The 14,105-nt window shown below is 42.4% G+C and overlaps 1 protein-coding gene across 1 annotated transcript in view; it reads left to right on the top strand.

Moving 5' to 3' along the window:
• Positions 1-14,105, top strand: part of LOC137272175 (uncharacterized) — a 550,405-nt gene that overhangs the window by 409,367 nt on the left and 126,933 nt on the right. The window contains exons 57-62 of the mRNA XM_067804527.1: positions 4,286-4,432; positions 4,734-4,823; positions 6,953-7,059; positions 7,196-7,277; positions 9,966-10,112; positions 11,092-11,265. Of these exons, the coding sequence (XP_067660628.1) occupies positions 4,286-4,432; positions 4,734-4,823; positions 6,953-7,059; positions 7,196-7,277; positions 9,966-10,112; positions 11,092-11,265 (747 nt within the window). The remainder of the gene's footprint in view (positions 1-4,285; positions 4,433-4,733; positions 4,824-6,952; positions 7,060-7,195; positions 7,278-9,965; positions 10,113-11,091; positions 11,266-14,105) is intronic.

The following is a 14,105-nucleotide window of genomic DNA, read 5'->3' as shown; positions in this document are numbered from 1 at the left end:
TACATACCCTCTACTATAACACACACCAGGTACATACCCTCTACTACAACACACACCAGGTACATACCCTCTACTACAACACACACCAGGTACATACCCTCTACAATAACACACACCAGGTACATACCCTCTACTACAACACACACCAGGTACATACCCTCTACTACAACACACACCAGGTACATACCCTCTACTGCAACACACACCAGGTACATACCCTCTACTATAACACACACCAGGTACATACCCTCTACTACAACACAAACCAGGTACATGCTCTCTACAATAACACACACCAGGTACATACTCTCTACTATAACACACACTAGGTACATACCCTCTACTACAACACACACCAGGTACATACTCTCTACTATAACACACACCAGGTACATACCCTCTACTATAACACACACCAGGTACATACTCTCTACTATAACACACACCAGGTACATACTCTCTACTATAACACACACCAGGTACATACTCTCTACTACAACACACACCAGGTACATACCCTCTACCATAACACACACCAGGTACATACTCTCTACAACAACACACACCAGGTACATACCCTCTACTACAACACACACCAGGTACATACCCTCTACCATAACACACACCAGGTACATACTCTCTACTATAACACACACCAGGTACATACTCTCTACTATAACACACACCAGGTACATACTCTCGACTGTAACACACACCAGGTACATACCCTCTACTATAACACACACCAGGTACATACTCTCTACTACAACACACACCAGGTACATACCCTCTACCATAACACACACCAGGTACATACTCTCTACTACAACACACACCAGGTACATACTCTCTACTATAACACACACCAGGTACATACCCTCTACTACAACACACACCAGGTACATACCCTCTACTATAACACACACCAGGTACATACCCTCTACTATAACACACACCAGGTACATACCCTCTACTACAACACACACCAGGTACATACTCTCTACTATAACACACACCAGGTACATACCCTCTACTACAACACACACCAGGTACATACTCTCTACTACAACACACACCAGGTACATACCCTCTACTACAACACACACCAGGTACATACCCTCTACTACAACACACACCAGGTACATGCTCTCTACAATAACACACACCAGGTACATACTCTCTACTATAACACACACCAGGTACATACCCTCTACTACAACACACACCAGGTACATACTCTCTACTATAACACACACCAGGTACATACCCTCTACTATAACACACACCAGGTACATACCTTCTACAATCACACACACTAGGTACATACCCTCTACTACAACACACACCAGGTACATATTTTCTACTGTAACACACACTAGGTACATACCCTCTACTATAAAACACACCAGGTACACACCTCAACGACAACACACACCAAGTACATGCCTTTACTGTAACTCACACCAGGTACACACCTCTACGACAACACACACCAAGTACATGCCTTTACTGTAACTCACACCAGGTACACACCTCTACGACAACACACACCAAGTAGATGCCTTTACTGTAACTCACACCAGGTATATACCCTCTACGACAACACACACCAAGTACATGCCTTTACTGTAACTCACACCAGGTATATACCCTCTACGACAACACACACCAAGTACATGCCTTTACTGTAACTCACACCAGGTACACACCTCTACGACCACACACACCAAGTACATGCCTTTACTGTAACTCACACCAGGTACACACCTCTACGACAACACACACCAAGTACATGCCTTTACTGTAACTCACACCAGGTACACACCTCTACGACAACACACACCAAGTACATGCCTTTACTGTAACTCACACCAGGTACACACCTCTACGACAACACACACCAAGTACATGCCTTTACTGTAACTCACACCAGGTACACACCTCTACGACAACACACACCAAGTACATGCCTTTACTGTAACTCACACCAGGTACACACCTCTACGACAACACACACTAGGTACATACCCTCTACTACAACACACACCAGGTACATATTCTCTACTGTAACACACACTAGGTACATACCCTCTACTATAAAACACACCAGGTACACACCTCAACGACAACACACACCAAGTACATGCCTTTACTGTAACTCACACCAGGTACACACCTCTACGACCACACACACCAAGTACATGCCTTTACTGTAACTCACACCAGGTACACACCTCTACGACAACACACACCAAGTACATGCCTTTACTGTAACTCACACCAGGTACACACCTCTACGACAACACACACCAAGTACATGCCTTTACTGTAACTCACACCAGGTACACACCTCTACGACAACACACACCAAGTACATGCCTTTACTGTAACTCACACCAGGTACACACCTCTACGACAACACACACCAAGTACATACCCTCTACTACAACACACACCAGGTACATACCCTCTACAATAACACACACCAGGTACATACCCTCTACTACAACACACACCAGGTACACACCCTCTACTATAACACACACTAGGTACATACCTTCTACAATCACACACACTAGGTACATACCCTCTACTACAACACACACCAGGTACATATTCTCTACTGTAACACACACTAGGTACATACCCTCTACTATAAAACACACCAGGTACACACCTCAACGACAACACACACCAAGTACATGCCTTTACTGTAACTCACACCAGGTACACACCTCAACGACAACACACACCAAGTACATGCCTTTACTGTAACTCACACCAGGTACACACCTCTACGACAACACACACCAAGTAGATGCCTTTACTGTAACTCACACCAGGTATATACCCTCTACGACAACACACACCAAGTACATGCCTTTACTGTAACTCACACCAGGTATATACCCTCTACGACAACACACACCAAGTACATGCCTTTACTGTAACTCACACCAGGTACACACCTCTACGACCACACACACCAAGTACATGCCTTTACTGTAACTCACACCAGGTACACACCTCTACGACAACACACACCAAGTACATGCCTTTACTGTAACTCACACCAGGTACACACCTCTACGACCACACACACCAAGTACATGCCTTTACTGTAACTCACACCAGGTACACACCTCTACGACAACACACACCAAGTACATGCCTTTACTGTAACTCACACCAGGTACACACCTCTACGACAACACACACCAAGTACATGCCTTTACTGTAACTCACACCAGGTACACACCTCTACGACAACACACACAAAGTACATGCCTTTACTGTAACTCACACCAGGTATATACTCTTTACTTCATGTAGTCTGCCACATATACTGATGATGAAATGTGAACTTTCAGATATGTGTTTGATATGCAAAATGCAACGTGACCTTAGAAAATGGCATGCAAGTATATTCTGCATTGTCTGAAAGTAACTGCAGGAGTATTTATGAAATCAAGGCCATTTATTCCATTTGAGAAATATATTGGTAAATTCCTCCAAAATGGACATACCATTGATAAAAAAGTGTCTTCATCTTGCCAGCTCTCAAATGTTTTGTGTAACAGTGGAACTTCTTCAAATGGAACCCATGAAAATGACATTTGAAACAATAACTGAGTCATGAGTAGTAAGTATATTTGCCATGAGCCTGAATCACAACCTGACAGTGTCTCCTCATTGATAGCGTGAGTTTACAAAAAAAGGCATGGATTCATTGTTGCATGCATCTACTAGCACAGCCTGCCAGTGTTCTTGAATGTTAGCCTGGGGCTGGTTCCTGGCGGGAATATGCCTGCCAATCGATTTTGGATTTGAACTTGACCAATCAAGAGATTCAATGTTGTGCTGCCTCGTGAGTTTGGTAATAGTCCTAGCATGATGAGGACATACATTGTCGTCCTGGTTGATGTGCACAACATCGACTGCCTTCTAGAAAAGGTGGGTCAGTGTTTTCAATGATGTCATATCCATGCTTCTCTGCATTCGCATTGACAGAGGTTATTTCAAACAAAAATGGTTCCTGTTGTGCCATTTCTAGCAGCCCCCTTTCTGAGTCGACCTAGACCAGTGGCAGCCTTGACTTCATCCATCCTGTGGTGTCTTTTTAGCAACTTGCTGATAATGTTGCAGCAGATGTTATGCAATATGTCGCCAAGACAGAACAGTTACCAAGCAGGCATACCTTCCCACCTGTCATAGCAATGTAGTCATAAGGTGACCCTTATCTAACAGTATAGTAATGCATTATAACATGCCCTATTTCCTCCAGTTTTTCCTATCCAAGCGAGCTGTGTACATCTTGCTGTGGTCCACACGCCAAGGGTTTGAACATGCTGGTCTGGATTTCTGGCTCAGCTCCATTGCTTGCCACGCTCCCAAGACACCCATCTTTGTGGTTGGCACTCACTGTGATCAAGTGAGTAATCTTACTATCTGGGTTATGTTCAACCTTTCATGCGAGAGAGGGGAGGGAGGTGTGTGTGTTAGAAAGAGAGAAACAAAGAGGGAGTTCAGAGAGTTCAGGTTGGGGCAGAGAAAGAGAAACAGAGGTAGTTGAGAGAGGGAGAAATGAGAAACAGGTGAGAGAGAGTGAGTTAGGTAACCTCATCTGTGTGAAGATGAAGACAGGAAAGAGAGGGAAAGGGGATAGAGAGAGTTAACTTCAACTGTTTCTTGCAAAGGTGTGAGGATATTTACACAAGGGCTGTTTCTTACAGGTTCCAAAGGCTGATATTCCTGTTTCGGAGCTCACCAGGAGATATCCACAGATTGCTGGCTTCCATTTCATCAGCTCAGTCACAGGCATGGTGAGTAGCTAGTGTTGTAGGCTCCAAACGTGACCAGTTAGGGTGAGAGGAAGTTTGGGTGAGATGGGTCATTAGAGATATTCAGATGGGTCATCAGAGATATTCAGATGGGTCATTAGAGCTAATAGGGTAGACTTTTTCACTTTTTGTATATTCATTTGACCTGGCCCAAATATCTCAAAACAAACATAACTCTTAGTTTTGACTAAACACTTTTACTCAAATTTGAGAAAACGCATTTCACATTTCAGTTTGTTTTTACTCAAATTTGAAAAAACGCATTTCACATTTCAGTTTGTTTTTACTCAAATTTCAGAAAATGCATTTCACATTTCAGTTTGTTTTTACTCAAATTTGAGAAAACACATTTCACATTTCAATTTGTTTTGAGAAATCGGGGCCTGGTTCGTAGCCAGTGTTCAGAAAATTTGGTTTCAGATTCTCTATTTGATGCAAAAAACATGTCTGCAAAATGCAGTTACTAAAGCAATGATGGGACAAGGTTTTTTTGTCTATTCCATGAAAATGACAATGAGTGTCATCCCAATAAGGAGAGCCACCGAAAATGCACCAAATCATTCACAATTGTTAAAGAAACAGAGGGATCAAGCTTTAAGAAGACTGAATGTTGGTCAGACAGCAAGACATGTTGCAAATCATTTTTCTGTTTATGTTTGAACAATATATTGCCTGCAACAACGAGTCCATGCTACTGGATGCACAGTCAATCATCCTCGCATAATCCTCGCTACATACACTGCATGGACAACACTGTCAATCACCAGAGACCAATTAGCACCAACACAGTGCAGAAGCATTTGAGAAAGAGAATCATCAGATGTCACAGACCTTACCTGTGATCCTCGATCCTAATGTTCAAAGTCATTGTGCTCATCTCCAGTGGGCTGCACATCATCAGAATTGGCCTCATCAGTCAGTGGTGAACGTCAGTCTTCTTCAACAAATGCCAGTATTGTGTTTCCACAGTTGATGAGTATTGTGAAGGTGATTGTGACATGGAAAGAGGCTCGAGGGGAGGTCTGAGTTTAATGGTGTGGGTTGCTCTCAATCACAAACTAGGCCCTATGGTGTTTCAGAATATTGTTCCTGGTAAAGGAAATGGTGTAACATCTGCCCGCTACATTGATCAAGTGCTGAGACCCTTCGCTGTGCCACATTTTGGTTATCATGGAAACCGCGTCTTCCAGCAGGACACACACGTGCCCATACTGCCAGAGCAGCTAGAGACTGTCTCCATCAGCACGGCATACAAACTCTTCAATGGCCTGCCCTCAGTCCAGACTCAAACCCGACAGAACACTTGTGAGACGCGATTAAGAGGAGGCTCAATGATGTGTGATCAAGGCCAGCAACTGCAGCTGACCTCGGCGTATCACCGAGTCTGGGTGCAAGTTCCTATGGCCTTTATCAACCATCTCATCCATTCCATCTACAGACAATGCAACGCTGATGTCAATGCTCAAGGAAGAATGGATTGCACTGTTGCGCCACCTTTAGTCATTTTGACTTGTATTTGTCATCTTTAAGTATTGATGATCAAACATGTCAATTTTGAAATCTTTCTGACAATTATTATGTAATCTATATCTGTTTGAATTAAACGGATTATCAATCTCCAAAAGTGAGTGTCACTTTTTTGTGGTTCAGTGTAGTTTTGCTGACATCAGACATAACTGTGGGAACTTCAGAGAAAACTTTTTGAGAGTGCATCACCAAAGTGATATTAGTGATCAAATGTGATCAGTGGTCAGATGCATGGTCAAGTACACTCAAATGTAGCAAATGAGCAAATTAAAGTCAGAGGACAAATGGCATCAGCGATCACACATAGTCAATGCTCATGTGTAATCTGTTGTCACTGGCATGTCAGTGTATATGTATTAGTGTCAAATATGTATCAGTGGTCAAGTATGTATTAGTGTTAAATATGTATCAGTGGTCAAGTATGTATTAGTGTTAAATATGTATCAGTGGTCAAATATGTATTAGTGTAAATTATATATCAGTGGTCAAGTATGTTTCTGTCTTTAGTATGTAATAGTTTAGTATTTTGTCAGATAGGTATCTGTCTCAACTATGTCAAAGTGCCAGTCATCATTTGTTTTCAGGGTGTGGCTGATTTGGAGAAACAACTGTTGAAGGTCACCTTGGAACAGAAGAACATGGGTGAGAAGATACCACAGGTGTGGCTGAACCTGGAGAAGAAGATTCTTGCGTAAGACAATCTAAACGTTCATATTTATAGCATGACCTGTGTATTGTTTCACTTTATGTAAAATGTGAAATAATGACAAATATGAGTTTTGGAAAATAAAATGATTCAAGAGGCTTGACTGACTTACATTTGCTAGGGCACGTTCGTCAACCAGCATCCTCAGGTGGGAGGTGATCAAAGAATATGGCATGGAGGTCGGCATCTATGACGAGAAAGATGTAAGTACTTTGATGAAGTAAGGTGGTGGTTTCCAGCCATTTATTTATGCAAATCATGCATGACAAGGCAAAGAATAGCCACTTCTTAATACCCATCTATCTTCTATTCAGATAGCAACATTTTAAAACTTTCTGTAAATTCCCAATTCTCATATCAACAACACAGCTTCTAATGACCTTTGAAAGAGGCAATAGAATTGATCTTCAGTGCGACAAGTCCCAGAACTAAATTACCATCAGTTGTCTAGGCTTACTAGTAATCATCTAAACATGTCTTTTCCAATATTGGTAACACCTGTAAACACTATGGGAACATATTTCAGCCTCACCAGGTAGGTATCACATGACAGGTCACATGACAGGCCACATTTCTGGCCACATGAGAAGGTTAGGGTTTGTTCAGATACTACCATGTATCTATACACATACTTCTCAGTATCTAAATACTACTGAGTACCTATACAGATACTACTCAGTACCTATACAGATACTACTCAGTACCTATGCAGATACCACACAGTACCAATACAGACACTACTGAGTACCTATGCAGATACCACACAGTACCCATACAGATACTATGCTATACCAATACACATACTACAAAGTCATTGTACAGATACCACACAGTACCAATGCAGACACTGCTCAGTACCAATACAGACACTGCTCAGTACTAATAGAGACACTACTCAGTACTAATACAGATACTACTCAGAACCTCAACAGATACTACTCAGTACCTATACAGATACTACTCAGTACCTATACAGACACTACTCAGTCCATGTACAGATACTACTCAGTACCAATACAGATACTACTCAGTACCTATACAGATACTACTCAGTACCTATACAGATACTACTCAGTACCAATACAGACACTACTCAGTCCATGTACAGATACTACTCGGTACCTATACAGATACTACTCAGTACCTATACAGATACTACTCAGTACCTATACAGATACTACTCAGTACCAATACAGACACTACTCGGTCCATGTACAGATACTACTCGGTACCTATACAGATACTACTCAGTACCTATACAGATACTACTCAGTACCAATGCAGACACTACTCAGTCCATGTACAGATACTACTCAGTACCTATACAGATACTACTCAGTACCTATACAGACACTACTCGGTACCTATACAGATACTACTCAGTACCAATACAGACACTACTCAGTCCATGTACAGGTACTACTCAGTACCTATACAGATACTACTCAGTACCTATACAGATACTACTCAGTACCTATACAGATACTACTCAGTACCAATACAGACACTACTCAGTCCATGTACAGATACTACTCGGTACCTATACAGATAGTACTCAGTACCTATACAGATACTACTCAGTACCTATACAGATAGTACTCAGTACCTATACAGATAGTACTCAGTACCTATACAGATAGTACTCAGTACCTATACAGATGCTACTCAGTGCCTATACAGATACTATTCAGTGCCTATACAGATACTATTCAGTGCCTATACAGATACTACTCAGTACCTATACAGATAGTACTCAGTACCTATACAGATAGTACTCAGTACCTATACAGATAGTACTCAGTACCTATACAGATAGTACTCAGTACCAATACAGACACTACTCAGTCCATGTACAGATACTACTCGGTACCTATACAGATAGTACTCAGTACCAATACAGACACTACTCAGTCCATGTACAGATACTACTCAGTACCTATACAGATACTACTCAGTACCTATACAGATACTACTCAGTACCTATACAGATACTACTCAGTACCAATACAGACACTACTCAGTCCATGTACAGATACTACTCGGTACCTATACAGATAGTACTCAGTACCTATACAGATAGTACTCAGTACCTATACAGATAGTACTCAGTACCTATACAGATAGTACTCAGTACCTATACAGATAGTACTCAGTACCTATACAGATGCTACTCAGTGCCTATACAGATACTATTCAGTGCCTATACAGATACTATTCAGTGCCTATACAGATACTACTCAGTACCTATACAGACACTACTCAGTCCATGTACAGATACTACTCAGTGCCTATACAGATAGTACCCAGTACCTATACAGATAGTACTCAGTACCTATACAGATGCTACTCAGTGCCTATACAGATACTACTCAGTACCTATACAGATACTACTCAGTCCATGTACAGATACTACTCAGTGCCTATACAGATAGTACTCAGTACCTATACAGATAGTACTCAGTACCTATACAGATGCTACTCAGTGCCTATACAGATACTACTCAGTACCTATACAGATACTACTCAGTGCCTATACAGATACTTCTCAGTACCTATACAGATGCTACTCAGTGCCTATACAGATACTACTCAGTACCTATACAGATACTACTCAGTGCCTATACAGATAGTACTCAGTACCTATACAGATACTACTCAGTGCCTATAGAGATAGTACTCAGTACCAATACAGATAGTACTTAATAGCAATGCATATACTACTCAGTACCTATACTGATATTACTCAGTACCTATACAGATATTGCTCAGTACCAACACATATGCTGCTCAGTACCTATGCATATACTATACATACTACTTAATTCCTACACAAATACGTTTCAGGTGATATTAGAAGGAAAAAGCTGTTGAGTAAGGTGCCTCTGTTACAGATTAAAGAGGCTGTGCAATTCCTTCATGAACTGGGCACTGTTCAGTACTTTGACAACGACTTCCTCCGAGACCAGGTCGTCATTAATCCTCAGTGGATTGTCAACGTCATGTCCTGTGTTGTCTCCGTCAAAAACTCCCCTATCCAGGTTGGTTCGAAGTGACTTCAATGTTCACCCTGAGTGAACACCATGCTCTTGTACATGCACCATGAAAATACCATGGGAGTGAAGGCCATGCCGTTGTACATACACCCAGAAAATACCATGGGAGTGAAGGCCATGCTGTTGCACATACACCCAGAAAATACCATGGGAGTGAAGGCCATGCCGTTGTACATACACCCAGAAAATACCATGGGAGTGAAGGCCATGCTGTTGCACATACACCCAGAAAATACCATGGGAGTGAAGGCCATGCCGTTTTACATACACCCTGAAAATACCATGGGAGTGAAGGCCATGCTGTTGCACATACACCCAGAAAATACCATGGGAGTGAAGGTCATGCCGTTGTACATACACCCTGAAAATAGCATGGGAGTGAAGGCCATGCTGTTGTACATACACCCAGAAAATAGCATGGGAGTAAAGGCCATGCTGTTGCACATACACCCAGAAAATACCATGGGAGTGAAGGCCATGCCGTTGTACATACACCCAGAAAATACCATGGGAGTAAAGGCCATGCTGTTGCACATACACCCAGAAAATACCATGGGAGTGAAGGCCATGCCGTTGTACATACACCCAGAAAATACCATGGGAGTGAAGGCCATGCTGTTGCACATACACCCAGAAAATACCATGGGAGTGAAGGCCATGCCGTTGTACATACACCCTGAAAATACCATGGGAGTGAAGGCCATGCTGTTGCACATACACCCAGAAAATACCATGGGAGTGAAGGCCATGCCATTGTACATACACCCTGAAAATAGCATGGGAGTGAAGGCCATGCCGTTGTACATACACCCAGAAAATAGCATGGGAGTGAAGGCCATGCCGTTGTACATACACCCTGAAAATACCATGGGAGTGAAGGCCATGCTGTTGTACATGCTCCCTGAAATGTTGTAGATGCTGTTGTACATCCACATAACCAGTACTACCATGTTGTGTGTTACAGGAAGATGCAGGTCGGTTCAGCCACAAGTACATCAGTGATGTCTGGAGGGATTATCCCCCGTCACTCCATCAGTGGCTGCTGCAGTTAACTGAAGAGTTTGACCTGACCTTCCCATTACCCAAAGAACCAGTCAACATAGTGCCATGTCTCCTGCCCCCAGAGGAACCATCTGAGGTTGTTACACAGTGTTCTATAAATTAAACTCTCATCACTGTGATTAATCTCTTTTCACTTTAATTCTAATTGCATATATGCATAGATTTAGTACACTTTTCACAACAAATTAGTCCTATTGTGACTACAACAAAAAAATCTCCGTAGGTATTGCAAATACATCCTATCAACTGGTGAGTCACAATCAAATATAACAAGAGACCGTCAACTACACAAATACTTGCCAGTCTAACACTGTTTTAGCAGGGGTCGTCGAAAACATGAATACTCTACGTTTACAAACACAGTTCTTTCTCCTGCACAGACCAAACAAAGTCCATCATCCTCAGCAGAAGTAGCACACTTCTTCATCCTCCTCAGCAGAGGTAGCACACTTCTTTATCCTCCTCAGCAGAGGTAGCATACTTCTTTATCCTCCTCAGCAGAGATAGCATACTTCTTTATCATACTCGACAGAAGTAGCACACTTCTTTATCCTCCTCAGCAGAGGTAGCATACTTCTTTATCCTCCTCAGCAGAGATAGCATACTTCTTTATCATACTCAACAGAAGTAGCATACTTCTTTATCCTCCTCAGCAGAGGTAGCATACTTCTTTATCATACTCGACAGAAGTAGCGCACTTCTTTGTCCTCCTCAGCAGAGGTAGCATACTTCTTTATCATACTCGACAGAAGTAGCGCACTTCTTTGTCCTCCTCAGCAGAGGTAGCACACTTCTTTATCCTCCTCAGCAGAGGTAGCATACTTCTTTATCCTCCTCAGCAGATGTAGCATACTTCTTAATCATCCTCAGCAGAGGTAGCATACTTCTTTATCCTCCTCAGCAGAGGTAGCATACTTCTTTATCATACTCGACAGAAGTAGCACACTTCTTTGTCCTCCTCAGCAGAGGTAGCATACTTCTTTATCCTCCTCAGCAGAGGTAGCATACTTCTTTATCATCCTCAGCAGAGGTAGCACACTTCTTTGTCCTCCTCAGCAGAGGTAGCATACTTCTTTATCATACTCGACAGAAGTAGCATACTTCTTTGTCCTCCTCAGCAGAGGTAGCACACTTCTTCATCATCCTCAGCAGAGGTAGCATACTTCTTTATCATCCTCAGCAGAGGTAGCACACTTCTTTGTCCTCCTCAGCAGAGGTAGCATACTTCTTAATCATACTCGACAGAAGTAGCACACTTCTTTGTCCTCCTCAGCAGAGGTAGCATACTTCTTTATCATACTCGACAGAAGTAGCGCACTTCTTTGTCCTCCTCAGCAGAGGTAGCACACTTCTTTATCCTCCTCAGCAGAGGTAGCATACTTCTTTATCCTCCTCAGCAGAGATAGCATACTTCTTTATCATACTCGACAGAAGTAGCATACTTCTTTATCCTCCTCAGCAGAAGTAGCACACTTCTTTATCCTCCTCAGCAGAGATAGCATACTTCTTTATCCTCCTCAGCAGAGGTAGCATACTTCTTTATCCTCCTCAGCAGAGGTAGCACACTTCTTTATCCTCCTCAGCAGAGGTAGCATACTTCTTTATCATCCTCAGCAGAGGTAGCATACTTCTTTATCATCCTCAGCAGAGGTAGCATACTTCTTTATCATACTCGACAGAAGTAGCACACTTCTTTATCCTCCTCAGCAGAGATAGCATACTTCTTTATCCTCCTCAGCAGAGGTAGCATACTTCTTTATCCTCCTCAGCAGAGGTAGCATACTTCTTTGTCCTCCTCAGCAGAGATAGCATACTTCTTTATCCTCCTCAGCAGAGGTAGCATACTTCTTTATTCTCCTCAGCAGAGGTAGCATACTTCTTTATCATACTCGACAGAAGTAGCACACTTCTTTGTCCTCCTCAGCAGAGGTAGCATACTTCTTTATCATCCTCAGCAGAGGTAGCATACTTCTTCATCATCCTCAGCAGAGGTAGCATACTTCTTTATCATCCTCAGCAGAGGTAGCATACTTCTTTATCATACTCGACAGAAGTAGCACACTTCTTTGTCCTCCTCAGCAGAGGTAGCATACTTCTTTATCATACTCGAGAGAAGTAGCATACTTCTTTATCCTCCTCAGCAGAGGTAGCATACTTCTTTATCCTCCTCAGCAGAGGTAGCATACTTCTTTGTCCTCCTCAGCAGAGGTGGCATACTTCTTTATCCTCCTCAGCAGAGGTAGCACACTTCTTTATCCTCCTCAGCAGAGGTAGCATACTTCTTTATCCTCCTCAGCAGAGGTAGCATACTTCTTTGTCCTCCTCAGCAGAGGTAGCATACTTCTTTATCCTCCTCAGCAGAGGTAGCATACTTCTTTATCATACTCGACAGAAGTAGCACACTTCTTTATCCTCCTCAGCAGAGGTAGCATACTTCTTTATCATACTCAACAGAAGTAGCATACTTCTTTGTCCTCCTCAGCAGAGGTAGCATACTTCTTTATCATACTCGACAGAAGTAGCACACTTCTTTGTCCTCCTCAGCAGAGGTAGCATACTTCTTTGTCCTCCTCAGCAGAGGTAGCATACTTCTTTGTCCTCCTCAGCAGAGGTAGCATACTTCTTTATCATACTCGACAGAAGTAGCACACTTCTTTGTCCTCCTCAGCAGAGGTAGCATACTTCTTTATCATCCTCAGCAGAGGTAGCATACTTCTTTATCCTCCTCAGCAGAGGTAGCATACTTCTTTGTCCTCCTCAGCAGAGGTAGCATACTTCTTTGTCCTCCTCAGCAGAGGTAGCATACTTCTTTATCATCCTCAGCAGAGGTAGCATACTTCTTTATCATCCTCAGCAGAGGTAGCATACTTCTTTATCCTCCTCAGCAGAGGTAGCATACTTCTTTATCATACTCGA

The sequence above is a fragment of the Haliotis asinina genome, chromosome 2 (assembly GCF_037392515.1).
Source record: "Haliotis asinina isolate JCU_RB_2024 chromosome 2, JCU_Hal_asi_v2, whole genome shotgun sequence".
Taxonomy (NCBI): domain Eukaryota; kingdom Metazoa; phylum Mollusca; class Gastropoda; order Lepetellida; family Haliotidae; genus Haliotis; species Haliotis asinina.
This window is presented reverse-complemented; position numbering and strand designations above follow the sequence as displayed.